The sequence below is a fragment of the Mirounga angustirostris genome, unplaced genomic scaffold (assembly GCF_029215605.1).
Source record: "Mirounga angustirostris isolate CCGP_5_RB_7025 unplaced genomic scaffold, mMirAng1.0.hap1 SCAF_16, whole genome shotgun sequence".
NCBI lineage: Eukaryota > Metazoa > Chordata > Mammalia > Carnivora > Phocidae > Mirounga > Mirounga angustirostris.
This window is the reverse complement of record NW_026991724.1, coordinates 48,857,732-48,884,682: the sequence shown is the minus strand read 5'-3', so window position 1 is coordinate 48,884,682 and position 26,951 is coordinate 48,857,732. Positions and strand designations below refer to the sequence as shown.

The following is a 26,951-nucleotide window of genomic DNA, read 5'->3' as shown; positions in this document are numbered from 1 at the left end:
GGGGAGGGCTTGTGGGGTTGGTAAGTGTCTTGGCGCTCGTGCCCCCTCTCCGATGCAAACTGATGCCAACTAAAACAAGGCCACCCGCTCCGCGCTAGTCCGCAATCCGTCAGCGCATGCGCTTTGTTCAGGAGCGCCCCCAGCCGCCGCCCCCCCATATGCTATTCACGGCGTTCCGGAGTACGGCCTCTCCGGGGAATATGCAAATCACCCCTTCAGCGCCGTAGGGCTCCTATTGTCCCTCACTAAGATTATGCAAATAAGCAAGCCTCAGGCCCAGGATCCAGGTTTAGCTGACGCTCCCATCCCCTAGCTCATCCCATTTTCTGTAAGGCGCGTTCCTGCTCGCTCACGCACGCGCAAGCCTTGCAGTTTCTTGTTCCGTTTAGCTGCGGACTGTACCAAGTAAACCCGGACAGCGAGGGGCAAAGCCCGTAACCCCCTGCGCGGGCCTCGTCGATGGCCCAAGTCGGAGAGCCCCTCTTCCCACAGTGCGACGGGAATGGTCCATCTCGCCGCGCAAGCGCCCTAGGCTCTTCACGCCGCTTTGCACTCCCTCCTACCCGACTTGCAGCGCAGGCGCAGAGCCGAGGCGTGCAGCCGCCGCCGCCGAGCCAGAGCGGGGGCAGCTAGCGCCGGTGAGTGTCCGGGATGGGGGTGCGCGGGGCATGCTGGGAAGCGGGCGCTACGGCACCGCTGCATGATGGGAGTGACGGCTCCCGTCACCGGGGCGAGCAGGCAGCCGTCTTGGCCCGTGATGGCCGGAGGGCGAGACCCAGGCTCCCTTTTCTCCCCCAGCGCGGCTCCATGCCGCCCTGGGGCATCCTGGGGAAACGGGACGCTCGGCCCTGAGGCATTGTGGGAGTCGGTCCGCTAGTCGTTATGGGCCTAGTGCATTATGGGAAGCATTATCCTAGCTCCTTGTGGGGAAGCAGTCCCTTTTGTCACACACCTTCCGCCAAGCATCCTGGAAGCTCGGAGTGCTTCGACGCAGAACACCTTGGAAGGTGGTCATTATAGGCCCGAGGCATCCTGGGAAGGATTGTCGCAGGGCATTGTGGGGACTGGTCCTTATTGTCCTGTGTAAGGTTTTGCTCTGGCCTCCTTGCCCTAGCATTGTGGGAACGGGTGCCTATTATGTTCACGCAGGGCATCCTGGGAATTTGTTGCTGTAGGTTATTTGGTGGGGCCTAGGCACAGTGTTTTCCTTGTGGTAGTGAGGGAGCCTCATTTGTGTCCCTTTAAATTTGTGGAAGCCAGTATGGCCACCGTAGTCGTCGTAGGAATGGGACTTGTGCACCAAAGAATGTCTCCACTTGACATCTGGAATAGTCTGGAAGGTCCTTGTGTGATGTGGGTTTGGGGGAAGGTAGGCTAGCCTGGTGAGCAATGTCTCCTGGTAATCTCATGGGAAGTCCTGATGGTCTCTAGTGTGTGCTTGCCAGGTAACAGATAGAACGTCCAGTTAAATTTGAGTTTCAGGTGAATAACTTTTAGAAATGTTTATCCCAAATATTGCATGGAACCTATGTATATTAAATAATTTTCTGTTTATCTGAAATTAAAATTTAACCAGGCATGTTCTGTTTCTATTTACTAAATCTGGCAAACTTACCCTGGCATGAAGTAGAAATCCCAAATTAAATGGGACCCTACAAGCAATAGGGTATTAGGACAATTCTTCTCTGCCAATTATGAATCTCCTGTCCTTAAAGCCCAGATCCAGGTGTCTTTAGAAAGCTCTCCTGCCATTGCTACCAGCCCCGCCCCCCCCCCATGCACCAGCCTCCTCCAGGCTTCGCTTTTTTTTTTTTTTTCTTTAGTCCCCAGCATTAAACTTGACTTCTAGGCTTTGAAGGGATTGTGTATTTTCCACCATTGTATCCCCAGTACCCAGCACAAGTCTTGGCATAAAGAGGTGTAGCTGAGGCTGCCAACCCTTTCACTAGCTTGCTCTTCTTGGCTCTTTACTGCCAGGGAGTGCAATGGGAAACAAAAGAATTGCCGTGTGTTTGTGTGTGTGTGTGTGTGAAGGGAGGTATTGGTGAAGAGGGATAGGAAGGAAAGGAGTCAGAGAAGGCTTCTTGGCAGAGGTAGAGATGGTATTTGGGCTCGAAGAAGTACAGAGGTTTTTGTGTTTGAGATGGGTTTTGGAGAGCGAGTAGGAGTTCTCCAGGCAGACGAGGACATTCTAGACAGCAATAGTAGGATTGGCTAAGACACACAGATGTGAAAAGTCCTGGTGTGCATGGGGAGAGGTGAGAAGTCTGGAGTGGCTGGGGTTTATAGAAAGGGTTGTGGGTGGGTGTATTAACAGCCACTGTTTGTTTTTTTAATTTTTTTAAAAATTTTTTTTTAGATTTTATTTATTTTTTTGACAGAGAGAGATATAGCGAGAGCAGGAACACAAGCAGGGGGAGCGGGACAGGGAGAAGCAGGCTTCCCGCAGAGCAGGGAGCCCGATGTGGGACTCGATCCCAGGACCCTGGGATCATGACCTGAGCCGAAGGCAGACGCTTAACGACTGAGCCACCCAGCCGCCCAACAGCCACTGTTAATGGGAGTACCTGCCACATACCGGCAGTTTATATTGAATCAGCCCACTGAATCTTCAAAAAGTCTTTTCAGCTGAGGGATTATTTTATGAGAGAGAGGGTAACATCAAATCCTAGTTCACCCACCAACTAGTTGGTGTGACCTTGAACTGCTTGTTAATCCTCTCTGTGTCTCAGTTTCCTCGTGTACAGAGGAGGTGATAATCTCTCAACATAGTTACAAGGACTACATGGGTTAAGCCCTGGGAGTCCTTTGGTACTGAGAAGGAAACAGGCTAGAGAAGTTAAGTCCTTTGCTTGAAGCTACACAGCTAGAATATGGCAGATTTAGGGTTCAGACTGAGACACCACTTTGCCAAGGTATAGAATTAGGTCTGACACAAACTAGTGCTGTCATACCAGTCGTTTATATACTGAAGTCCTTCTAGACTGATCACCACTACATCAAGGAATTCCCTACCCTCAGCTGCCACTTTGGACCCTCCCCCAGCCCTGGACTTCCTCACAAACCAGCAACTAAAGGGTTAATTCTTGGCATAGGACCATGTTCCCCTCAGTTCTGATTGGTGCCCCTGCTGATACCTGCTGCTAAATATTTGGGATGCTTCCCCACACCACTGACAGCTTTGTTGCCCAGATGGGGAAATTAAGATCTATGGAAGAGCTGGGGCTATGTTTCTTTTCCTTTCCCCCAGCACTGAGCACACAGCTGGGCCTGGGGAGGCAGATGCTATGTAAAAATTTATTGAGTCACCACAGGCCTTTCCTTCCCCTGCGCAGCATCCCGCTCTACCTGCCGACATCCTGCATTGGAGAACTTGTGACCCAGGTGTGGCTGTGAAGAGCTGGCCGGGGAGGGACGCTGCCCAGCTGCTGCTCTTCTCCTGTCTCCTGTCCCCTCCCCTGGCCATGACAGAGACCCGTGAGCCAGCTGAGACTGGGGGCTATGCCAGCTTGGAAGAAGACGATGAGGACCTCTCTCCAGGTGAGGCAGCCTTAGAGATGGTGGCATTGCCTTGAATATCATCCTGGCTTGGAATTGGGGCTCTACTGAGAAATCTAGAGGAGGAGTGGCCCCTTGTCTCACTGGGTGTTCCATTCTGACTGGGACTGTGTGCCCTGCTGGTGGAATCCTTCCGGCGGAGACTTCTGGGGGTTGTAGATTGGCTAGGATTGCTCTCCTTAATAGGGGTTGTTCTAGATCGGTTGTGGTTTCTCTCCTCACTGGGGCTTCGAGATCGGCTGTACTCTCTCTCCTCACTGGGGGTTCGAGATTGGCTGTGACCTCTCTTGCTGAAGGTGCTAGATAGGTTGTGATCTCTCTCCTCTCGGGGGGTTCTGGATAGGCTGTGATTTCTTTCTTTTCTGAAGGTTCTGGATTGGTTGTGATCTCTCTCTTTTCTGAAGGTTCTGCATTGACTATGACCTCTCTCTTTTCTAGGGGTTCTGGATCGGCTGCGATTTCTCTCTTTTCTGGGGGTTCTGGTTTGGCTGTGATCTCTTTCCTTGCTGGAGGTTCTAGATTGGCTGTGATCTCTTTCTTTGCTGGAGGTTCCCGATCGGCTGCCACCTCTCTCCTTGCTGGGGCTTCTAGATTGTCTATGATCTCTCTCCTTGCTGGGTGTTCTAGATCGTCTGTGATCTCTCTCCGTGCTGGGTGTTCTAGATCGTCTGTGATCTCTCTCCTTGCTGGGTGTTCTAGATCGTCTGTGATCGCTCTCCGTGCTGGGTGTTCTAGATCGTCTGTGATCTCTCTCCTTGCTGGGGCTTCTGGATTGTCTATGACCTCTCTCCTTGCTGGGTGTTCTAGATCGTTGGTGATCTCTCTCCTTGCTGGGGCTTCTAGACTGGCTGTGACTTTTTCCCCTTCTGGGGGTTCTAGATTGGTTATAATTTTTTCCCTTGCTGTGGGTTCTGGATTGGCTATGTCTTCTCATCTGACTGGGAGTTCCTTTCCGGGTACGACTTCTTGCCCTACTGTGATTTCTCTTCGAACTGTGACTTCTCATCCTACTGTGGGCTCTCTTCTGACTGCGACTTCTTGCTCTTCTAGACCAGCTGTGACTTTGGGTCCTGCTGGGGGTGCTAGACCGGCTATGACTCCGGGTCCTGCTGGGTGCACTATCCTGGTTGTAACTCTTGCCCCTGCTAGATACTTCAGTTGGGCTGTAACTCCATTCCCTGCTAGGGGTGATCATCTGACTATAACTCCTCACCCTCCTCGATGATGATGGAGACTGGCTGTAACCTTTCTTCTTGAAGGGAATCCTAGTGGGGCTGTAACTCTTGGCCCTACTTGGGGTTAGAGCCAGCTCGGAACTCTTCCCCGTGCCTGAGGCTCCTGGTGGGCTGTAACTCTCCTCTCTGCTCATATTTCTAGGCTGGCTCTTACTTTTTTCCCGGTTGTTGTTTCTAGGCCGGCTGGAACTCTTGCCCCCACTCTGTTTTTTCTGGGAAGTAGGAGTTCTTGCCCTGTTAGGCACACCTGGTGTGGCACCGTGAGTTCTCATCCTGGTCATGGTGCTGGCCCTGCTGGGTGACCTCTTGGAGCTGCGGCTTCCCCTTCTGCCAGGAGTTCGGCCCCGGCTGTGTGTGCCCCTCCGCTGGTGGCGTCTTACCCCACTGGCCTTGCTGACTTGGCTGGCCCTGGTGTCAGTGCTCGCCTTGCTGGGCGTCCTTGCCCTGCTGTGGACTCGGGACTTGCTGCCGGGCTGTTTAGAAGGGGTTGTCTTTGTACTGGCCCACTTGGTAGACTTGGAACTGCTTGCGCTTGGGGCCGAGTTGGGGGCCGTTGATGGCTTGGTGGGCACCGAGGAGCTGTTGGGCATTGCCGATTTGGTGGGTTTCAAGGAGGCGGGAGGCTTGGGGGGCACTGTGGACATCGAGGGTTCAGTGGATGCTGGAGACATGCCAGGCTTTGAGGATCTTGTAGGTGGAGAAGGCATGGTAGGCGCAAAAGGGCTTGTGGTCCTTAAAATCACAGTGGACAGGAAAGACCTGGTTGCCGTGGACGACGGCCTCATTGCCTTTACCAAGCCAACCGCATGAAGTCATAGTGGGCCTTGAAGGCTCTGGAGGGTAGGTGGTGTGAAGTCAGGTGGGAGGAGAAAGAGGGAAGGGGTCCCGGCCCAAGGACAGAGGGCTTTCCTCTGTGTTTTGCAGCCATTCAGCAAATGTCTGCTGAGGCTGACAGGGGTCTCAGCATTGCTGGGGACATGGAGATGGGCCAGACCCAGGTGCTGTCTTCCAGGAGTCCCCCATCTCCAGGTCACTACCCAGGTAGTCAGGATATGTTCGAGTTTGGGGGCGGGGGGACAGGGGCAGAGGGTTCCCAGACGAGAGAGAGACACTAACCACCTGAGGAGTCAGGAAGGACTTCACAGAGGAGGTGATGTGTAAGCTGGGACCTTAAAGAGGAGCAGGAGTTTGCTAGGGGAGAAGAACTGGTGGCCGGGGGCAGGGGTGGGGTGGGGGAGAAGAGCAGAGGCAAAGGCCTGGAGGGAGGAGGGAGATCAGAGCCTCAGGGCACCCTTGTGCACTCAACCCACAGGTCCTGGGCTGGGCAATGTTGGGGACCCCAAGATGAGCCAGACCTGCCCTCAAGGAGTCCTAGTCTGATGGGGAAGACGTACTAGGGCCCAGATGGCTGCAGCCAGGGGAGAGGGCTGGGCCAGTGGGAGCCGGGGTGGAGGGAGCCGCCGTCATAGAGGACAGAGCCTGTGCTGGGGCCTGAAGGATGAGTAGGAGGTCACCAGGCGGATAGAGTGGGGGACAACCTCCAGGCAGAGGGAGCGGCCCACACCAGGGCCTCAGGAAACGTGTTAAATGGCAGAGAGACGGACGGCAAGACCGAGGCAGGAACGAGTAGAGAGAGAGCTGCAGGGAGGGACAATCAGCCAACATTTAGCACCTACTCTCCTGATCTGAGGGATGCCAGGGAGCCAGCAGTGAGTCAGAGCAGGCCTGCCCCCTGGTCTGGTGGGAAAGGGCTTTGTACAGGCACAGCCCTCAGGGCTCAGGGTGAGGACAACCGGAGGACAGTGAGTGGCTGCCTAGGATGAGGAGATCTGGGACAGCGTCACCAAGGAGGGAGGCTTCCTACTGTGTCCTAAAGAATGATGGGGAAAACCAGGGTGAGACTGTCCCAGCAGAGGGAACAGCATGTGTGAAAACCTCAGAAAAGGTTTGCTAAATTGAATGCCAGGCACAAAGAAGGCGTCCTAGATGCTAGAGATGCAGCAATGGACCAGACAAAGTCCCTGCTCTGGGGAACAGGCAGTAAACACACAGGTCAATGTTGGATACGGGAAGTTGAGGAGAAAAAACAGAGCAGAATCAGGGGCATAGGGAGTGCTGGGGAAGGATTGCTGATCAGACAGAGTGGTGAGGGGGTCTCTGAGAAGGTGACCCTTGCGCAGAGACTTGGCGAGGGGAGGGAGCAAGCCTTAGTCCGCCTGTAAAAAGGGGGTAGCAAACGCCCTGCGGCAGGTGCACGCCTGAGGGGTCGAGGAGCCATGAGGAGCCCAGTGTGGTTGGCTCAGTTGTCATAGAACCCTTCCAGGCTGCTGGAGGAAAATGAGGAAGAGGGGCCAGGATGGATGCAGGGCAAGGCTGTAGCAGTCCGAGGGGGTGCTTTTGACAGGTGCCTGCCTGTGGGTATTTCCCACACTGCTGCTGCTGTAGGGGGGCCTCCTTCCCGCCCCCGACCAGTGCTCTGTCTGCACCCCCCGTAATGACTGCTGATGGCACCCTTTCCTGTCATCGACTGCAAATTGTTTTCCTTTTTTTAACCTACACTTGTCCTAGACATGTCCTGCATGCTCATGAAATCACAGTAATATATCTGTACTTACAAATATTTTAGCAGGGGCACCTGGGCAGCTCAGTCAGTTGAGGGTCTGCCTTCGGCTCAGGTCATGATCCTGGGGTCCTGGGATCGCGCCCCGAGTGGAGTGCCCTGCTCAGCGGGGAGTCTGCTTCTCCCTCTGCCCCTCCCCCCTGCTCCTACACACACACACACCCCTTCTCTCTTTCTGTTTCTCTCTCTCTCAAATAAATAAAATTAAATTAAAAAAATTTTAGGGGTGCCTGGGTGGTGCAGTCAGTTGAGCACCCAAGTCTTGGTTTCAGCTCAGGTTGTGATCTCAGGGTCATGAGATCATGTGCTCTCTCTCTCTCTAAAAGAGAGTTAATTCACTTAACTATATAGGTATATACACACCACATACGTGTGTTTTAATTTGCTTGAAGACCTATTTGTCTCCCTAAAATGATCCAGTGTAGGTCATTACCCATATTTAGCTTTTCCTGTTAGAGCTGTGTGACTGGAGGTGAGTGAGTCACCTAACTGCTCTGTACCTCAGTTTCCCATTTGTCACTTAGGGTTAATAATAGTACTTGCCTCCAAAGGTTGTTATAAGCCTTAGGTAGGTTAATATATGAGCAGGGTTCTTTTTTTTTTTTAGATTTATTTATGTGAGAGAGAACATGCATGCGCGTACGCTGGAGGGGGGGCGGCGGGCGGCCAGAAGGAGAAGGATAGAAAGAATCCCAAGCAGACTTCCCACTGAGTGCAGACTCCGGTGCGGGGCTCAATCCCATGACCCTGAGATCAAGACCTGAGCCAAGATCAAGAGCCGGACACTTAACCAACTGAGTCACCCAGGCGCCCCAAGAACAGGGTTCTTAAAATAGCAAGGAACACTGTTATTGTTACTGTTTTTATTACTGCTACTTTGTCCTTATTAAACCCCTAAGATGCAGTTCTTGCAAGACATCCATTTGCTTAGACACTGAGCACCTACTGCGTGCCAGGCCATGTTAGATGCGACTGGGATTCCTCTGTGAGGAAGAGCAGGGTTGTGTCCAGGCTGCCCGCTCCATGTTGTGGCGAGAGTCTGAATGAGGTTCAGGGAGGGGGCAGAGCCCTCGTCCTCAGATGCCTCTGTCTCTCCCCGTCCATCCCCCTACAGGCCCTGAGCATTCCTCTGACTCTGAATACACTCTCTCAGAGCCAGACTCCGAAGAGGAAGAAGATGAGGAGGAGGAGGAGGAGGAGGCCACTGATGATCCTGAATATGACCCTGGCTACAAGGTGAAGCAGCGCCTGGGGGGAGGCCGGGGGGGCCCATCCCGCCGGGCCCCCCGTGCAGCCCAGCCCCCAGGCCCCCCAGCCCAGCCCTGCCAGCTCTGTGGCCGCTCACCCCTTGGGGAGGCCCCACCAGGCACCCCGCCTTGCCGGCTCTGCTGTCCTGCTACAGCCCCCCAGGAAGCTCCAGCCCCTGAAGGCAGGGCCCTCGGGGAGGAAGAGGAGGAGCCACCTCGGGCTGGGGAGGGCCGACCAGCTGGGAGGGAGGAGGAGGAAGATGAGGAGGAGGAGGAGGGCACCTACCACTGTACAGAGTGTGAGGATTCCTTCGACAACCTCGGGGAGCTGCATGGGCACTTCATGCTGCATGCCCGGGGGGAGGTGTAGGTAGAAACCCCACCCAGGGAGCTTGGCCAAAGGGGTGGGGTGGGAGGAGGGGGCAGAGGAAACTGGGGGGGGGGTCATAATGGTCATGGGGGATGGGGGTAACGCCGATCTGTGTCGTCTTAGCAGTAGATGTGTGAAGGCCAGAATAAAAGCCAAATTCTGTGTGTGTCGGTCCAGCGTGTTTGGTGTGTGTGTGTGCGTGCGTGCATGTGTGTAGACTCTTGAGTGTGTGAGGCATGGGCCTGGGCGTTTATCCCCTCCCATCCCCTGGGGCTCCTCCCTGGGGGGACCCTTAACATCATCGTCATCAAGACTTTCAATATTTCCTGAGTACTTCTGTTCAGTGTGGTTTCCTTATATTTACTCACAGACCCCATGATGTACAGGCTGGACTCAACACTACAGAGGTTTCACGCTCACATCATAGTCCAGGGTGGGTGTTTCAGGTTGGGGGACAGCCTTTCTGCATGCAGTGATTCGAGGACCCAGGCCATCCCTTAGTCGACTGTCATCCACATGGTCATGGCCAAGTGGCCGTGGCCTGGGTCCTGCTGGTGGAAGAGGAAGGCCAGCCTGGCGAGGTACCTGTGATGTCTTACCAGCCCCAGCCCCAAGGGGGCACATACTGCTCCCATTGACATCCCTCTGCTGAGAAATGAGTCACATGGCCACAACTCCTTGCAGGGGAATCTGGGAGAGACAGTCTAGCCAATGCCCGGGAAGCAGAGAACAGTTCGTGGAGGATGGTGGAGGACAGCTAATGTTCTCTGCCCCTGCCTAAGAACCTTCACAAAGAGGACATTAATTATAATCAGAGCTGTGCTTCTTGGGTGCCAAGTGCTGGTCCAGGAGCTTTATATATATTGACTCATAGAAGTTGTGTATCTAGGAACTTCCAAAAATAGAACCCTAATTATAATTACAGCTGCCATTTCCCCAGCGCTTACAGAGTGCTGCATTTTATTTGCATGAGATCATCAGGTCCTTAGAATAACTCTGTGAAGTAAGGACTGTGATCCATTAATTCATTTAGGTATTATCTTCCAAGTCCCTGCTGTATGCTGCGCATTGGGAATATACCAGTGAACAAAATAAAACCCTTGTCTTCATGGAGCTTGCAGGGGGGAGGGTAGGACAGACAGTAAATAAGTAAGATGGAGCGAATGCTGGATGGGGGTAGATGCTGTGGAGAAGAACAAAGCAGAGGAGGGAGAACAGTGCTGGAAGGGGGCTGCCATTTTAAATGTAGCCCTCCCTGAGGAGGTGACAGAGACCTGAGCTGAGTCGGAGGGAGGAAGGGAGCTGGAGCTGCATACTTCGGTGGGACGAGCGGTCCAGGCGGGAGGAGGCAGGAGCCTGCTGGGTGTCAGAGAGGGCAGAGCTGGAGGGGTGAGGGCAGAGGGGAGCGGAGGGCCAGCTGGTTAGAGCTTTGTTGGAACTTGGCTCTTGCTTGGAGATGGGAAGTACTAATTCATAGAAGTTTGGCACCAAAGCTCCTTAGAAAATAGAAGCCTAATTATAATGATAGCTACCATTTACTGAGCATTTACTGTATGCCAAGCCCTGTTCTAAGGCACTTTACATGTGTTAACTCATAGAAGCTTGGCAACTAAGAACCTTCAAGAATAGAACCTGAATTACCGTAATGGCCATCATTAAATCAGCGCTCACGGTGGACCAGGCCCTGGGCTAAAGCGCTTTATATGGACAATCACATCGGATCCTTATGAGGTAGGGGCTGTTATTTATTCATTCATTCATTCAACAGTGATGTATTGAGCACCTGCAAGATACCAGCACTATTCTGGGAGCTGAGAGTAGAGCAGTGAGCATGATGAACAAGACTCCCTACCTTTTTGGAAACCCCTCTTACAACGCAGAAGACAGATACTTAGATAGTTGAGTAAAATATATAAAACGTAGAGAACGTTAGAAGGTAGTAAGTGCTGTGGAGGAAAACGGAGTGGGGAGGCTTGTGTGTGTGTGTGTGTGTGTGTGTCTCCTGTCTGCAGGGGCAGTGAGTGCAAAGGCCCTGAAGTGGGGCCCTACTTGGGATATTAATGGAAGAACACTTAGGGCATGAGGCAGTTGCTGACGAAGGCAGGGGAAGACTGGTGGGAAGGCAAAGTCAGGGAGGGGCAGAGGGCCAGGCCTTCTAAGCCATTCTACCAATTTGGGCTGTGTCTCCATGTCTCCAGTCATTGTCATAACCCTTAGAGGCATAGGGGCTGTTATCACAACCATTTTACAGCGGTTCCAGCTCGGGCCCAGGGAGGTTGACTTGCCTGCTACAGGTCAGTCACACAGCTAATAAGCAGAGCCCAGGTTTGACTCCAGACGACGGGGTGCAGGGCATACGTCCTTCACCGTTAAGCCACATTCCAGAAATGGCAGCCTGGCTGTCCGTAGCCACCATCTGACTGGCAGGAGTGTGTTTGGTCTCCACAGAGTTACGGAGGTTTTTTAATCATGTTTGTTACCAGCATTTAAAAAATGGGCAGATTTCACATCAAAATGGAGGGTTGGGGTTTCTCTTGAAAACTGTGAGATCTCGATTGCTGAACCCACAATCCCATGGGACAGTAGCTTGCTGGAGCTGAGTAAGGGTTACCTTCTGCTAATGGGGCATTCCCGCCCACACACCCATTCCCCACCATCTGGCATGTGGACCCCTCACGCCCTGCTTGCTTCCCTGATGACGGTACCTGCTTGGCCACAAAGAACACTTGCATTTTGATGCCTGTTACAGGATCTTATACCAAAGCATCTGTCAAAACCCACACTTTTCATCCTAGAAGCTCAGAATCTGAAAACCTGACATTTATCCACTCTTCAACTTGAGACTTTCCTAACCACTGTAGCTTAACATCAATGACTCTCAGAATCGTCAAAGCAGAAATTCACAGCTCATTAAAACACCACAGATGGATTTTATTTCCTGGAGCAGCATGCTTAAGTGCTCTTCTGCCCTAAGATGGGGCTTTCTAAGCATGGATGTAGAGAACCATCCATTCATCAGCAAAAATTCCTAAGGATATGAGAGACTGGGGATCCAGACACCTAGTCTGCTGCCAGTGGGGTCATTCAATTCCTCGGGGCCCAGGCAGGATAGGGACACCAAGCTAGGAATTCCAAAGAGAGGACTTAACGCAGGGGAGTGGTCACGCAGCTGTTAGAAGTCTGAGAGCACAAATGTGGAAAACTGAGGCAACTGAGCAGTTCGTGTCTGCACAAAGCTCCCACCTCTAGGCCTGGAGTCCCAGGCCCAGCAGGAGCTTGGAGGACAGGCCATGTGCAGAGGTTTAAACCTCAAGAGGTTTAGCACAGTACCTTGTGCCCAGTACAGAACGGCACTGGAGCCTGAGCTGCTGCTGGAGGGAGTCCAAAGCAAGGTGAGTCCCTTCTCCCTCTTCCTACCTTCTTTATGCCCATCCCTCTCGTGGGCAGAACTTGAGGAAGCCAGCTCTGGAGTCTGGGAAACCTAACTGCAGAAAGCCCAGCATCACAGAGCATCACAGGGATGATGCCAAGAGACACTAGGTAAACAATGGGCACAGTTGAGCATTCTTTGAGCCTCTGAGATCAGCAGTGTCCTAGGTGCTGGGGAAGTGAGGAAGACACAACACTTGCCCTCGAGAGTGTGGATTCCAGGGTAAGGACACGGATAATGACAAACTAAAGCATGATAATCCCAGGTATTGAAGAGTGCTAAGAAGAAATTAAGTCAGGGTAAGGGTTGCAGGTGCCACTTTAGCCAAGCATGTCAAGGAGGACCTCTCTGAGGAGGTAGCATCTGTTGAGTCCTAAATAACGTAGAGAGTGTTGCAAAATTCTGGGTAAGAGCACTCGAGGCAGAGGGAACAGCAAGTGCAAAGGCCCTGAGGCAGAAGCCAGCCTGGCATGTGTGACTGGAGTATAATGAAGATAAAGCTGGGAGGGAGTTAAGATTGCTTAGCAGGCAGGGGCTCCCATCACTGTTGGGTTTTCTGGGCCTGGGTAAGGTCTTGGGATGTTATCTATGGGATGCCATTTGAGGATTTTAAATGAGTGATGTGTGCCAACTTACGTACACGGGGTGGTCTGTAGTGGTCTGTAGTGGACGGGGTGGTCTGTAGTGGACTGTAGTGGACCAGCAGTGGTGGCAGGTCCGGGGGTATGGTGGGGGGAGCAGTTAGGAGAGCAGCTGTGGGGAGGGCCGGTCAGACTTGGGAATTTAAAGATTTTTTTTATTTTTTTTGGCAGAGACATAACGAGAGAGGGAACACAAGCAGGGGGAGTGGGAGAGGGAGAAGCAGGCTTCCGCTGAGCAGGGAACACCATGCGGGGCTCAATCCCAGGACCCCGGGATCACGACCTGAGCTGAAGGCAGACGCTTAACGACTGAGCCACCCAGGCGCCCCAAGACTTGGGAATTTAGAAGTAGAGTAGACAGTTGACCAATCTCATAGTAGTGGTGTAGGTGGGGGCTGTAGGAGTCACGTCGACCCTTTTTATGTTTTTGAGACGCCTATTCGTCATCCAGGTGACTTTCTCATGGGTAGAAGTCTGGGGTTTGAGCTGAAGATAAAGATTGGGAAGTCACCAGTGATGCTATTTAAAGTCTTGGGAATCTATGACATCTGGAGAGTGGAGAGAACAGGAAGAACACAGGCAGGCTGCTATCTATCTCAGGGGAGCATGTGTGATTTGAGCCTTAGGTTTGGGTTGGAGGGAACCGCTGTGGGGGAGGTGTAAAACATCTGGGTTGGAAACTTCTGAGCTGTCACCAGGTGCAGAGGAAATATTTGACTTTGGTGAAGTCGGTATTTTAGGAATAAGTGATGGCCAACTAACTCCAAACCAATTTCCCCATAAGTCATCCAAGCAAAGAGATCCAGGCTAGCTAGCCCCGCCCAAATCCTACACAAACAAACACATGCACGCACAGCCCCCTACTAGAGGTAGTATTTCCCAGGGTGGGAATCCCGGCTGCGAGGCTCAGAGTAGGTTGTTTGTCTGTCGGTTAGACAAGAGGTCGGCAAACTTTTACTGTAAAGGGCCAGATGGCCCTTTCTTATTTTAGGCTTGGTGGGCCATACGGTCTCCGTTGCGACTACTCAGATCTGCAGTTCTGCGCTGCAGACAGGCTTTAAATGAGGCTGCATGTGACAGAGACTCAAAATAAGGGTGATTTAAACAAGATAGAGGCTTATTTCTCTCTTACATGATAGTATGGAAGTGGAAATTCTAGGGCTGGTATGATGACTCTGCTCCATGAAGTGATCATGGTCCCAGGGACCCATGGTCAAGGGATCCGTCCTTCTGCTGTCTTGCTGCTCTGCCAGGCCATATCTTGCTCTCATGGTCCAAGATGGCTGGATACCATGTCCACACTCTAGGCAGGCAGTAGAGGAAAAGGCATGTCCCTCTCTGAAGCCTGAGAACTCTACCCAGAATTTAGCCAGAACTCGGGTCACAGGGCCACACGTAGCTGCAAGGGACCCTGGGAAATGGGAGTGTTTGTAGCTACCATGTACCTAGCTAAAAATTGGGAGACATCTATCAGTCTCTACCATATCTATCTCAGCTATGGGCTCTAAAAACATCCCTCGGTTCAGATAGAGTCTGTGATTATTGTATGCAGGGCATCAACCATTGTCTCTAAGGGGGGCAGGACAGGTAATCCAAAGTCCTGACCACACTCAGCACGAGGCCCGGTGGGACTCCGCCCAGGGTTAGGCTTTTCAAGAGCTGAAAATAGGATCTTAATGGGAGCTCTCCCAATGTTGGCCAAATACAACAGGAAACAGAAGGTATCTCTGTTTGATTTCAAACCAGATTCCCTGCAGGGCCAGGCCAGCTCTGACCTGAGCTTCCCCCTCCCTGTGCCCTTCTTTTTATTTTATTTATTTTGAAAGTGAGAGAGAGGGATGCGCAGAGGGGTGTGGGGCAGAGGGAGAGGGAGATTGAGAATCTTAAGCAGCCTCCATGCTCAGCGCAGAGCCCGAAACCGGGCTGGCTCTCACGACCCTGAGATCATGACCTAAGCTGGAATTAAGAGTTGGACGCTTAACGACCTGAGCCACCCAGGTGTCCCCACCCTGTGCCCTTCTTATATTTTCTGGGAATTCCTGCTCAAGAGCCAGAGTTCCTTGTTTAGACATTTTAATATAAGTCTTCTCTGTTTTTAGATGCTATTATTTTATTCATGTCATCTCACCTATACATATAGAAAATATTCCATGACCAGAATAGTACATAAAATTATTTAAGCGGGCAATACATTATTGGGGGGGAGCCCAAATCCATCCAATACCATGGCCCCTCCATGAGTGGGAAAGACTGACGGGTGGGAGAAGACAAGGACTTGAATTGCAACCCCCACGTGACTCAGAGTACAGCCCCCAACTTTGCTATCCTGTCCCTAAAGGCCCAAGTCACTCCACATCTGGGACCCTTCCAGTGCCATTACAGGCCCCGCAACACCTCACCTTCCCCGCCCCCTTTCAGGCACACATCCAGGGGAATTTGCTCCTACAGCTCATGCCACCCATTTGGGAAGAATTAAAGGTGATTACACAATCTGCAGCTAGTTGTGATTTCAAACTATTTTTTTTTTTTTTAAGATTTTATTTATTTATTTGAGACAGAGAGAATGAGAGACAGAGAGCATGAGAGGGAGGAGGGTCAGAGGGAGAAGCAGACTCCCCGCTGAGCAGGAAGCCCGATGTGGGACTCGATCCCGGGACTCCAGGATCATGACCTGAGCCGAAGGCAGTCACTTAACCAACTGAGCCACCCAGGCACCCGATTTCAAACTATTTAATTGGGAATGAGAGAGATACAAATAACAGTTTTCCCTTTTGCTTGCTCATTTTTTTTTTTAAACAAAAGATTTCACTAATTTCACTATATCCCTGAAGGCCTTTGTGTCCTCCAAAGACTGAAGCTGTAGATGAGCATCTTCTGGGTCCTACTTATCAGGAGTCCTTTGCTTGTCCAGGGAGGGAAGCAAATCCTTCCAAGGCCCCCGTCCCATATCAGAGGTGGGTTCTAGCAGCCAAAGAACCCTCCCCCACACCCACTGCCCTAGGGAGGGCTTAGCCCTCACTCAGAGCTCCCCCCGGGCATGCCGGATGTAGTGTTGATGCAGCCCCGCTTCCTGGGCAAAGTCCTGACCACACTCAGTGCAGGCAAAGGGGCCAGGAGGGGTGCGGGTCTCATGCGCCTGGCGGTGCCGCCTCAGAGAAGCAGCCTGCCCAAAGGTCTTGCCACAGTCAGGACAGGGGAATGTAGGCTGGGCAGCGGTGGGCGCCACTGGCGTGGAGGGCCTGGCGGCTGGACCGTGGCTGCGCTGATGGGCGATCAGGGCCTTGGAGGAGGGGAAGGACCGGGCGCAGGTGAAGCAGATGAAGAGGGCCCCCTGCAGCTTCTGGGCCACGAAATCCGCTGGGTGCTCCCGCTTCATGTGACGCTCCTGGAACTTGGAATCGGCGAAGGTGATGAGGCAGCGGGTGCACTGCGGGGCCCCCAGGTGGCCTGAGGGACGTGGGGAGAGGTCGAGGGGAAGCCAGCAAGAGTCACCAGGACCTCTCCCGAGCCCCAGAGTCATGCCAACAATTCACATTCAGGGCTTACCATGTGCCAGGCTGTATGCCAGGGCTGGACAGTGGCACAGGCAAACTATTACAGGACCTGTTTTATGGATGAGCAGGCTGAGGCTCAGAAAGGCCGGGCAACTTGCCTACAGTCACGAGGCCAGGAAATGAAATGGTGGAGTCAGGACTGGAACCCAGGGAATCTGCCCTTCCAACAGAGCCCTGTGATTAGAGCACAGCCTCTGGAGCCAGACTGCCTGGCACTGAATCCCAGATCTACCACTTCCTAGGCAACTACAAGTTTCCTCATCTGGAAAATGGGGTCCTAACCATATCAGTATGGTTATAACTGATCAGTACGGTTATTACTACCTCATTGGGTTGTTGGAAGGAGTAAATGAATTAATTCATATAAAGTGCTTAGAAGAGTGCTACACAGTGGTTTGCAATTATTAGTATTGAGAAAGAGAAAAGCAGCTTGACAGCCGGGGGCCGGCCTGGCGCTCACAGCTAGGCCTTGGTGTTCTCCTGTTGAACATAAGCAGTTTCACAGAACCTCGTCAGACAAGGCCATGCTGTGACTGAGATGATTCAATCAAGTCAAGACCATGCCAGAATAACGTCTGAACACAGACAAAACACGAACGTTGTCAAAGCCACAAGAAAGACCAAACACCCCGCTATCCTGGCTCCCAGGAGGGGCTGCTGCCGCTTTATCAGTCGCAGCTTGAGCCTTCATGCCTCCTTCCCAGATAAGATCTGACCACCCTATCTTTTGCCCCTGCTTACCGGCAGCATCTAATTCTGGCACAAAACCCTTTCTTGAACCCTTCCCAAAACCACCTAAAATAAATCCTTTCTAACACTGAGATGCCCCACAGCGCCCCAGGGCGTGTGTGCTTCCTCAGTGCAAAGAGCAATAAACCCAACTCGTTCAAGTGTAGGGTGTGCTCCTGGTGGTCTTTGGCTGGAGGGCCTTGACACGGGCTGTCATTGTCACAGATAACCTCTCCTTGCCTCCGTTCCCCTATCTGAGGGAATCTCCTAGGGTCCGTCAGGAGGACTGAGATAACGAAGGTTAAATGCTTACAAAGTGCCCATAAGCATCATGAGCCTTCAGTAGAAGCTGTTGCTATCATGCTGTCAAACAGACCTTCCCCTTCTTTGCCCCTAATCCCCATTACAGCCGTGTCACCTGAGGAGTGGCAACTTCTTTTGACAGGGAAACCCAAGCCCGAGTCACACTGAAAGTCTGGGGCAGAGTTGGAACTGGAACTTGGGGCTCCTCTGCCAGTGCCCCACTTTTCCCAGCCACATCTCCCACCCCAAGCCTCTCTGGATGCCACTTTGTCCCTCTGAACTGTGGCCCACTCGAACTTACATGGACAGAGCAGGGTGGGTACATCTGAGCAGAATGAGGGTAAGGGTGGAGAGTGGCAGTTCCTGGTAGGGCAGCTTAGAAGCCATTTATTACAGCCCCTTCCCAGCAGGCAAGTGCTTGTAACGCCTGGGACACTTAAAAGCTATAGAAATCCCTTTAGGTAGCATCAGCTCCAGCACCCCACCCTCCTCTGGCCAGCAGCACTCACAGATGTCGTCTCCTGGACTGCGGGGACTCCTCTCCTTGGACGAATCCTGCTGCTCCATGGTCTCTTCAGGATGCGGGTCCTCCATGGTGACTGGGATCCCTCTGGTCAAGAGAGTAGCACGCATGACAGAATAGTAAATCGAGTGAAGTCGCTCATCTATCGACAGCATGAAAGGGCCCGCTAATCCCGTGACTTCTGACAGGCTCTCCTTGCCCCCATAAGATGCCATCCTCTTGAACTCTAACCTGATGGAGCTGTTCCCTAGGGAAGCTTCGACCCTCCCAAAAGATTCGACTCCCTAGGTTTGTGACACCCCTTCGAGCCTTCTCACCTGTATGAGACCTATGGCCTCCTACATCAAACTAACTCCCTGAACTCCGGGCATGGAACCCTTGAGCTTTGACACCAGCCTCATCCCCGTCTCCCACGTGTCTTGAGGCCGGTGATGGCATCCAGGCTTTAGCCCGCCTCTTCCCGGGAGGCATCTTTCTCGGACATCCTGTAACCCTCGTTCCACCCAGGGCCCCCGCCTCCCACGCGCGCCTTCAGCCTTCGCCCCAAGCACTGCCCTCGGTTCCCTCCTCCCGAGGCGGGGTAGCCCAGGCCTCCCGTTTTTCTCCAGACGGCAGAGGGCTGCCTTTCGTTGCGCCTGTCAGTCGCTCGTCACAGCGCCGCCACCCGGAGGGAAGCGGGGTAGGGCCCACCGAGTCTTAAGGTCCCAGTGGCTTCCACGCCCTTTCGCCTGATGAGCCTCTCGAAGCCCAGGCCCGGCATGCTATCCGGCAGTGATGCAGTCGCGCCAACCGGGTCCTCAGAGTAACGGGAGGGGTCCTTTTCTGCCCTGGGGTGCGTTATGATGACGTTGCAGCCCCCCGTGCCGTACAGACCTCAGCTTCTTGCGCAACTGTGGCCAGGCGCTCCTGGCGCGCAGGCGCTTTGACGCCTTCATTGTTCGAGCCTTGCGGCAGCAGGACTTCAATGGAGAGCGGGCGTACTTCGCTTTGCGCAGGCGCCGTGAAGGGCTGTAGCCCCGAGGTCACGCTTCCAAGACACACCCTCTCCTTAAAAGAGTGACGCCAGGTTAGAGCCCCCGGAACGTGTCCGGGCGTCCCCAAATCCCGGCCCTCTAACCTCTTCGGCCTCCATCCGCCCGACCCCAGGGGCGGGGCTTCTCGGCGGCTGATAAGTCGCCGCCGACTGAGCTCTCAGGTTGTGCCGGCGGTTTGCTCGGTTAGTGATTTGGAAGGGAGGTGTGGGGGATAGAAACATCTATGTCCCTGAGGGAGGAGAGAGCTTGGAGGCCCGATTTCTGAGAATTTGAAACAGAGAAAAATGTATCCAGAAAGAGGGCCGGCAAGACGCCCTTATCCCTGGGGAAAAGGTAGGGCGTGGGTGCCGGATTTTTCCCTGGGAGTGACATCCAAGAAGGGAAGGGGACGGGGTGAAGGACTGAAGTCTGAGACCCCAGTGGGATGACAAAGAATAAAAAAGGCTGAGTGCTCCCTGACCCGGGTCTGCCCCACCCCCTTGCTTTCCAGGTATGCCACTGCCACGGGGTGACGTGACCGCCTTGTTCCTGGGGCCTCCGGGCTGTGGCAAGTCCGCGCTTATTGCAGCGCTGTGCGATGGGAATGTGGAGACGATAGAGATTCCCGAGGGACGGCCGGACTCCGGGATCCCCAGCCTGCGAGCTGCCGGCCCTGGCCTTTTCCTGGGCGAGCTGAGCTGTCCACCCGCAGCGCCAGGGCCCTGGGCGGCGGAGGCCAATGTGCTGGTATTGGTGCTGCCCGGCCCCGAAGGGAACGGGGAGCCCTTAGCCGCAGCGCTGGGAGAGGCAGCGCGGGCCGCCTTGGCCCGAGGGACCCCGTTGCTGGCTGTGCGGAAGCTCCGTCCTGGAGATTCGGAAAATGAAGCCCAGGCCCGGGATCAGACAGAGGCCCTGCTGAACAGCGCAGGATTGGGGGCCGCGGCTCTCTTCGTGCTGCCGGCCGACTGCGGCAGCAGAGATGGCTGCAAGGAATTGGAGCGTCTGCGGGTGGCGCTGCGGAGCCAGGCGGAGGTGCTGCAAAGGTGAGCGAGGAGTTGGGGTGGGTTGGAGGCCTGGTCTTTTAGAAAATGTTCTTTGAGATCCGCGAGACCCCTCCCCCCAGCGAGCTTGGGGCAGGCGTTAAAAACAGGATAGCTGCTGGGGGCCCTGCTCTCTCGTCCAGATCCCACCCCTCAGCGCAGGTTTTGAGGTCAGCGAGGCTCCACCCCAAGCCCAAGCTCAGTGCTGGACCCTTTCCCCATTTCTAGGCCTCGCCCCACGGGCTATAGGTTCCGACCTGTCCTCCAGGTTCATTCTCCTGCCAGTGTTCTGAGGTCACAAGCCCTGCCCCAGTGAGAATTTTAGGAGAGGCCAGGACCTAAAGCCCGGATACTACCCCCCTCCCCCTCAAAAGTTTGAAGGAGGGCCCATTCAGCATACAAGCTTGTGATGCCCGCGAAGATTTTACCCTAGGATTCACACTTTTTGAGCCCTCCTCACCCTCCCCATCATCAGCTTTGTTCTCCAGCTACACCAGTCCTTGTAAAGCCACACCCTCAGTGAGCCTTATTATTTCTGGGATCGCTCCCCCACCTCCTTTCTCTAATCCCGTCTCGTTTCTATGCCCATTTGCTGGATACTTCCTGAATTTTTCCCCCCAACCCCTGGCCGCCTATTTCATAGAAGTCAAATGAGGCTCAGTGTGCATCTTTTTTCCTTATCCACATTTCCTTCCTTGGTAAGCACTGGTAGGTGAGGCTTTTCCCCTCTTTGGTCCTTATTCCCTTCCTTATGCCTAGTCTCAGCAAAGAGCACCCTGGGTGACCTTGCTCTGGTCGGAAGGTGCTTGACTTTTCTTTAGTCCACAATTCAGTTGCAAGCCTGTCTTTGCCTGAGCCCGACCTTCCCTAAGTTTTGCTTGGCCTTTCTTAACCCTGCAGGTCCCTTGGAAAAGCGCCCCCCGCCCCCGCCCCGCCCCAAGACTGAATCCCAGAGATTTAGCAGCTTCCCCCTTTTAGGCTTTGTTGGAAACCTGGCCTCAACGAACCTGCCCCATCCCTGTTTTAAGCCCTGGTTTCTATATGCTGTACCATTAGTCTGACCCCTCCATCTTCTTTCAGGGATCATTCGGAAAATTCCACCCTTATCATCCTAGCCTAGTCCTGTCCCCGTAGCACAGCCCTCTAGCGTGTAAACCCTCCCTCTTCCTGTTCCTTCAGGCTCCTTCCACCGGCTCAGGATGGCTTCGAGGTACTGGGTGCGGCAGAGCTGGAGGCTGTGCGTGAGGCCTTTGAGACCGGTGGCTTGGAGGCGGCGCTGTCGTGGGTTCGCGCTGGCCTGGAGCGCCTGGGCAGCGCGCGGCTGGACCTGGCCGTGACCGGCAAGGCTGATGTGAGCCTTGTGCTGAACATGCTACTTGGGTTGGATCCCCCTGACCCAGATGACGAGCCTGTTTTCACGCCCCCGGGGCCCACGCCCTGCCCGGCGCCAGAGCGTCCCAACGTGGTGCTCTGGAAGGTGCCTCTGGGCTCCGCGGGCACTGCCGCCACCCCCCATCCGACCCACTACGACGCCCTCATCCTCGTCACCCCGGGGGCCCCTACTGAGAAGGACTGGGCTGAGGTGCGGCCCTTCGTGCTGCCAGATGCGCCGCTGGTCTGCGTGCGAACAGACGGTGAGGGCGAGGATCCAGAGTACCCGGAGGAAGAGGAGAAGGCAGAGAAGCCCAGCTCCGAGAGCTTAGAGAACGCAGGCGGAGAGGGGTTGAAGAATGCACGCAGTGAGGGAAGGGAGAGCCGTGGCACTGGATTGCCGAAAGGTAGCGGGGAAGAGTCCGGGAAAGCAGGCAGCGGGGAAGGGGCAGAGAAAGCAGGCAGTGAGAGTTTGCCGCGTGTTGGCGGCGGCGCGAAGAAATCGGGCAGTGGGGACTCAGAGCGTGCGGCCGCACCGAGCCCGGAGGATGAGACGTGGGAGGTGCTGGAGGAGGCACCGCCGCCCGTGTTCCCCCTGCGGCCTGGCGGCCTCCCCGGGCTCTGCGAGTGGCTGCGGCGCGCGCTCCCCCCGGCCCAGGCGGGGGCGCTGCTGCTGGCGCTGCCACCCGCGTCTCCCCACGGGGCCCGGATGAAGGCTGCGGCGCTGCGGGCCGGGGCGTGGCGGCCCGCTCTGCTGGCTAGCCTGGCGGCGGCGGCGGCCCCAGTCCCGGGGCTGGGCTGGGCGTGCGACGTGGCGCTGCTGCGGGGCCAGCTGGCGGAGTGGCGACGGGCGCTGGGGCTCGAACCCGCGGCGCTGGCTCGACGCGAGCGCGCGCTAGGCTTGGCTCCCGGGGAGCTGGCAGAGCGGACGCGCTTCCCGGGCCCGGTGACGCGCGCCGAGGTGGAGGCGAGGCTGGGCGCGTGGGCGGGCGAGGGCACTGCGGGGGGCGCGGCGCTGGGCGCCCTTTCCTTCCTGTGGCCGGCGGGCGGGGCGGCGGCCACCGGCGGCCTGGGTTACCGCGCGGCGCACGGCGTCCTGCTGCAGGCCCTCGACGAGATGCAGGCCGACGCCGAGGCGGTGCTGGCACCCCATGGGCCCGCGCAGTGAGGGGAGGGATGAGGGCCGGGGCTTCCGGGGTGCTCAGCGTCCGTGCTGCTTGGCTCCGCCAGGGGCTGAGGACTCCCAAGTCCCGCGTGGGGTGGGGGGGTGGAGTTGGATGTCTGGGCCTCTGAGGTAACAGAGCTGGGGGCCACCACCCGGAATCCTGGGTGCTTGAAGGGGATGAGGGCTCTAGGACTACTGACTGGGATGTGTGACTTGTAGTCCCCTGGATCCCTAGGTCCTGAAGGGGAATGGAGTCTGGGGGAGAGAACTGATTTCCCTGGGGACCACAGGGCATGACGCCAGACTGTGTCCTGAAGGAAGTTGAGGGGTTGGACTCCTAGAAGGGGTTCTGTCCTGGTCTCCAGGGGAGTAGAAACTGGATCTGTTGGTCCTCTGGCCCTGGGAAGGGGGAGAAGAGGTGAAAGCCCTGGTTCCTGATGAAGAGGGTCTTCCATCATCCTGGAGATTCCAGTATGGAGGAAGGAGTCTGGGTACCCCAGGGAGCCGGAATCCTTGGAACTGCTGAGCCACACGGGGGTATAGGATCCAGGCTTCCCAGAGGGAATGGGTCTGCATCCAGCCTCCCAGTTCCTCAAGAGGCGGTGGCTTTGAATCTTCAGTGGACCTTGGTTTCTAATTCCTGGGTGGTGGGAGGTCTCCATCTACAGGAGGGAACAGGGGGCTGTGCAAAAGAGCTGGAGATCCTTTGGTCCCCCTTGAGGAATAGAGAGATATCTAATATTTGCTGTTCCAGGGGACTAATGACCCAGATTCCTTCCCCAGCTGTTGTGGGGAGGATGGTCCCACAAAAATGAGGGGAGGAGGCAAGAGGTCTGGGCATGGTGGGCCCTGGTGGTAGCCAGAGACCAGGAATGAGGCCTTCTAGGTGTGGAAGGGCAGGAACCCATACCTCAGAGGTACCTCCCACAAATCCCTTATGGATTTGGACCCTGGCAGTTGTCGCTCTGTGTGAGTTTGGGAAGGGATATGACTGCCCCATTTCATAGGTGCTGAGTGATTCAGGGGATCTTTGGTGAGTCTTTTCCTTTGTCCCTCTCTCCCTTAGTGGTTTCTATCTCTTTTTGGTCTTGATTTGTTCTGTCATTAAGCCTAACCCTTTCTGGCCTTGGTATTTTAAACTCCTGCCTTTTTTGGAAAAGCAGCTGTCGTGCTGCAGTGATCCAGACATTTCTGTGTTGGCTACCTCAGGTGTCACCAAGAGGCTCTGCCTTCTGGTGTACACACAGTGCTGCAGAGGGCAAGAGACCCACAGAACAGCTAGGGAGCGTTCCAGACCGTGGGAGTGTGCCATGAGTGAAGCAAAGCCAGAAACCACAGTGCCTGGAATGTTCTAGGCTGCCAACTATAGGTAGAAAAGACGCCACAGGTCACAGAATTCTTCAGTGTCAACAAACAGAAAGGGGGGACCCGAAAGGCCATTAAGTAGAATGAATCTCTTTTATGAGAGCTGGGGAGAGCAAAGCCCAGGGAGGGCAGGCTCTAGGCCCAACAGCACACAGCAAGGTCCTATGTGGTCTGGCCCCTGCCTCTTCGCATTCCCTGCCCCCACCCCATCCCCCAACCAGCCTGATCTTCCTTCTTTTTTTTTTTTTTTTAAAGATTTTTTATTTTTATTTATTTGACAGAGAGAGACACAGCGAGAGAGGGAACACAAGCAGGGGGAGTGGGAGAGGGAGAAGCAGGCTCCCTGCAGAGCAGGGAGCCCGATGCGGGACTCGATCCCAGGACCCTGGGATCATGACCTGAGCTGAAGGCAGCCACTTAACCAACTGAGCCACCCAGGCGCCCCTGATCTTCCTTCTGATGCCTGGGTGGGCCACCTTGGATCCTGCCCCAGGACCTTTGCATTTGCTGTTCTTTCTGCGTAGAATGCTCTGCCCCCAGATCTTCCCATGGCTGGTTCCTCCTTGTCAAGCAGGTCTCAGCTCACATGTCCCCTCAGAGAGGCCTTCCCTGACCAGTGTAACTGAAGTAGCTCACACATCCCCATTATTCATCTCAGCCTGTCAGTGTTTCTCTTGTAGCAGTTATTACTGTAAGCAGTTACCTTATTTATTTACCTATTTAATAGCTATGATACTCTTACCTGTCTTGTTCTCTGCTGTACCCCCAGCACCTAGAAGAGTGCCTGACAACACAGTAGGTGCTTAGTAAATACTGAATTCATTATTCCGTGGCAGACTGGAACTTAGATTGTCGGCCTCTTGCCACAAGACAGGGGAAATGAGCGAGGCAGGGAGAAACAAGCATCTGGTGGGAGAGAAGCTCCTGTCAGACGTCAGGGGATCTGGGAAGCAAGCAAGGCCTTGCCACTGGCACTCTGGGTGACTTGGACCAGTGCCTTATTTTCCCATCTGCGAAAGGAAAGGGCTGGACGAGAACCCTAAACACTTCCAAGATCCTATTTTCTTTGACAGCAGGAGACAAGGATGACCCATCTGAGGGGCATATACCTGCCAGATGGTACCCCCATGTCCATCTTGAACCCCTACCACTGGCACAATGTGTCCCCTTTGAATTGAGGTGGCTGAGGTGGGGAAAAGCATTTGGCTCCATACAAAACGGCTTCAGGCAGTGTCCTCAAAGGCCTTTTGGGCTTCAGGGAAAGGTGTTTGCCCATATCTGTAATATCCAGTACAACACGATCTGCCTCTCAGTCTGGCGTACCCCCCGTGGGGAAGTGGGAGAGGCGCCCAGCAGTGCTGTCCATCAAACGGAATGTGAGCCGCATCTGTAACTTGAAATGTCCCAGCAGCCACATTAAAAAAGGTAAAAGGAAACAGGGCGAAGCTAGTTATGTTTTACGTAACCCAGTAAATCCGAAATATTATTTCAACGTGTAGTCAATCAAGAAAAGCATGAGATATTTTATACTTAGCGTACATCACCTTCAGATGATAAATTTTCATCAGAAGTACCTCTATTTAACTTTCCGAAAAATTCGGTGGAGAAATCGATTCCTCTACCCAAGTTGTCCCGATTATATTGACCAGTTTCCCAATAACTGAGGTGTGTATCTATCCATTTTCAATTAAAAGTAAATAAAGTTTAAAACTCCACTTCCCAGTTAACACTAACCACGTTTCAAGGGCTCAGTAGCCACCTGTGATGTGTGGCTAGAGCGTTGGACAGCGCAGACCTAGGACACTTCCATTATCACGGGAAATCCTGTTGGCACAGCTCTAGGGTCAGACAGTTCTCCAGACATTGGGGTAACCTTGGGCAAGCCACTCAGCAAATGGCATCTACCTCACAGGGTAATTGTAAGAATATGTATGTACGTATGTACATGCATCTTCACACACACACACACCCGTCCGCTCACACTGCAGCCCTTGGGAGAAGCTTGGCTCCTGGGGAGCTCAACCATAAGTCTTGTTGCCTATGCCCTGGGCCCCAGGCAGCACCCAGACAGCTCTAGTCTGGGCACCTCTGTCTCACGCCCATGCCTTTGCTCACAGTGCCCTCCTCTTTCTCTGCCACTTTTCACGCCATCTCTGATTTGGTCTTGCCTGACACCTCTGCCCCATGCTGCCCTGCTCCAAATTCCCTCTGCCCTCATGCCAACGAGGGTGGTGCCAGAGATCATATCTGAGAAAGCAAAACCTGATTTTGTTTGCCTGTGTCTTTGTTGGAGAGTGCTGATTGTGTTTCTGTCGTTGTGTATCGACACTCTTGGGTGTCGTGACTAATTGGGGGGGTTGTCTTTTAAATTATGACTTTTGATGGGAGGCATCATGTTGCTAGCGAGGCATCTGTCTCTGGGAGCATCCAAGCAGAAAGACTTAAGACTCCCTTGAGAACTGATTGCTGGCTGCCCTCGGGGTGTGTCGACATCATACTTCCAGGCTGGAAGACCCTTGAAGGCAAGAATTCAAGGAAATGGATGCTAAGTCTTGGCCCTGCCATTGCCAGAGATGATCTCATCACCTTAGCCGAATTTCATACATTTCTGGATAATGATGAAGAGACTTGTATCCACTAGGGTGGGGAACCTGGGAAGGCTAATCAAAGGTGTGATTGGCCTGTGGTGCTTTTTGAAGGAGTGAATAAAAATGTGTAGAAATCCCACTCTGTGTCTCTTCTTTGGGGATTTGAAGGGAAAGATGCTTGGGATTTTGCTTCGGTCTG

General features: G+C 54.1%; 3 protein-coding genes across 10 annotated transcripts; 2 read left to right on the top strand and 1 right to left on the bottom strand.

Moving 5' to 3' along the window:
- Positions 1-320: 320 nt before the first annotated feature.
- Positions 321-15,892, top strand: ZNF428 (zinc finger protein 428). Of its 2 annotated transcripts, none has more exons than XM_045891668.3 (4): positions 321-638; positions 3,336-3,540; positions 8,528-10,761; positions 11,780-15,892. In XM_045891668.3, the coding sequence occupies exons 2-3, from the start codon at positions 3,465-3,467 to the stop codon at positions 9,028-9,030; spliced, it is 579 nt and encodes a 192-aa protein (XP_045747624.1). In that variant the 5' UTR covers positions 321-638; positions 3,336-3,464; the 3' UTR covers positions 9,031-10,761; positions 11,780-15,892. The 2 variants fall into 2 exon arrangements, with proteins under 2 accessions (XP_045747624.1, XP_045747626.1); XM_045891670.3 differs by lacking the exon at positions 321-638 and adding an exon at positions 937-1,083.
- On the top strand, positions 10,635-26,891 carry IRGQ (immunity related GTPase Q). 5 transcript variants are annotated; one of them, XM_045891643.3, is made up of 3 exons: positions 10,635-10,761; positions 19,735-20,266; positions 21,443-26,891. In XM_045891643.3, the coding sequence occupies exons 2-3, from the start codon at positions 19,737-19,739 to the stop codon at positions 22,800-22,802; spliced, it is 1,890 nt and encodes a 629-aa protein (XP_045747599.1). In that variant the 5' UTR covers positions 10,635-10,761; positions 19,735-19,736; the 3' UTR covers positions 22,803-26,891. The 5 variants fall into 5 exon arrangements, with proteins under 5 accessions (XP_045747599.1, XP_045747597.1, XP_064436703.1 ...); XM_045891641.3 differs by lacking the exon at positions 10,635-10,761 and adding an exon at positions 19,142-19,276; XM_064580633.1 differs by lacking the exon at positions 10,635-10,761 and adding an exon at positions 19,271-19,405.
- On the bottom strand, positions 15,816-19,217 carry ZNF576 (zinc finger protein 576). 3 transcript variants are annotated; one of them, XM_045891665.3, is made up of 3 exons: positions 19,084-19,217; positions 18,197-18,297; positions 15,816-16,548 (listed from the first exon to the last, which is right to left on the bottom strand). In XM_045891665.3, the coding sequence occupies exons 1-3, from the start codon at positions 19,143-19,145 to the stop codon at positions 16,121-16,123; spliced, it is 591 nt and encodes a 196-aa protein (XP_045747621.1). In that variant the 5' UTR covers positions 19,146-19,217; the 3' UTR covers positions 15,816-16,120. The 3 variants fall into 3 exon arrangements, with proteins under 3 accessions (XP_045747621.1, XP_045747622.1, XP_045747623.1); XM_045891666.3 differs by lacking the exon at positions 19,084-19,217 and adding an exon at positions 18,765-18,963; XM_045891667.3 differs by lacking the exon at positions 19,084-19,217 and adding an exon at positions 18,528-18,957.
- Positions 26,892-26,951: the final 60 nt, after the last annotated feature.

Bases quoted from the DNA above. Each gene is read 5' to 3' on its own strand.
- ZNF428 (XM_045891668.3), top strand. From the start codon at position 3,465: ATGACAGAGACCCGTGAGCCAGCTGAGACTGGGGGCTATGCCAGCTTG. The intron at 3,541-8,527 runs GTGAGGCAGCCT...ATCCCCCTACAG, and splicing joins CGATGAGGACCTCTCTCCAG to GCCCTGAGCATTCCTCTGAC.
- ZNF576 (XM_045891665.3), bottom strand. From the start codon at position 19,145: ATGAAGGCGTCAAAGCGCCTGCGCGCCAGGAGCGCCTGGCCACAGTTG. The intron at 18,298-19,083 runs GTCTGTACGGCA...TCTCTTGACCAG, and splicing joins CAGTTGCGCAAGAAGCTGAG to AGGGATCCCAGTCACCATGG. The intron at 16,549-18,196 runs GTGAGTGCTGCT...CACGTCCCTCAG, and splicing joins CAGTCCAGGAGACGACATCT to GCCACCTGGGGGCCCCGCAG.
- IRGQ (XM_045891639.3), top strand. From the start codon at position 19,529: ATGTATCCAGAAAGAGGGCCGGCAAGACGCCCTTATCCCTGGGGAAAA. The intron at 19,578-19,734 runs GTAGGGCGTGGG...CTTGCTTTCCAG, and splicing joins CCCTTATCCCTGGGGAAAAG to GTATGCCACTGCCACGGGGT. The intron at 20,267-21,442 runs GTGAGCGAGGAG...CTGTTCCTTCAG, and splicing joins CAGGCGGAGGTGCTGCAAAG to GCTCCTTCCACCGGCTCAGG.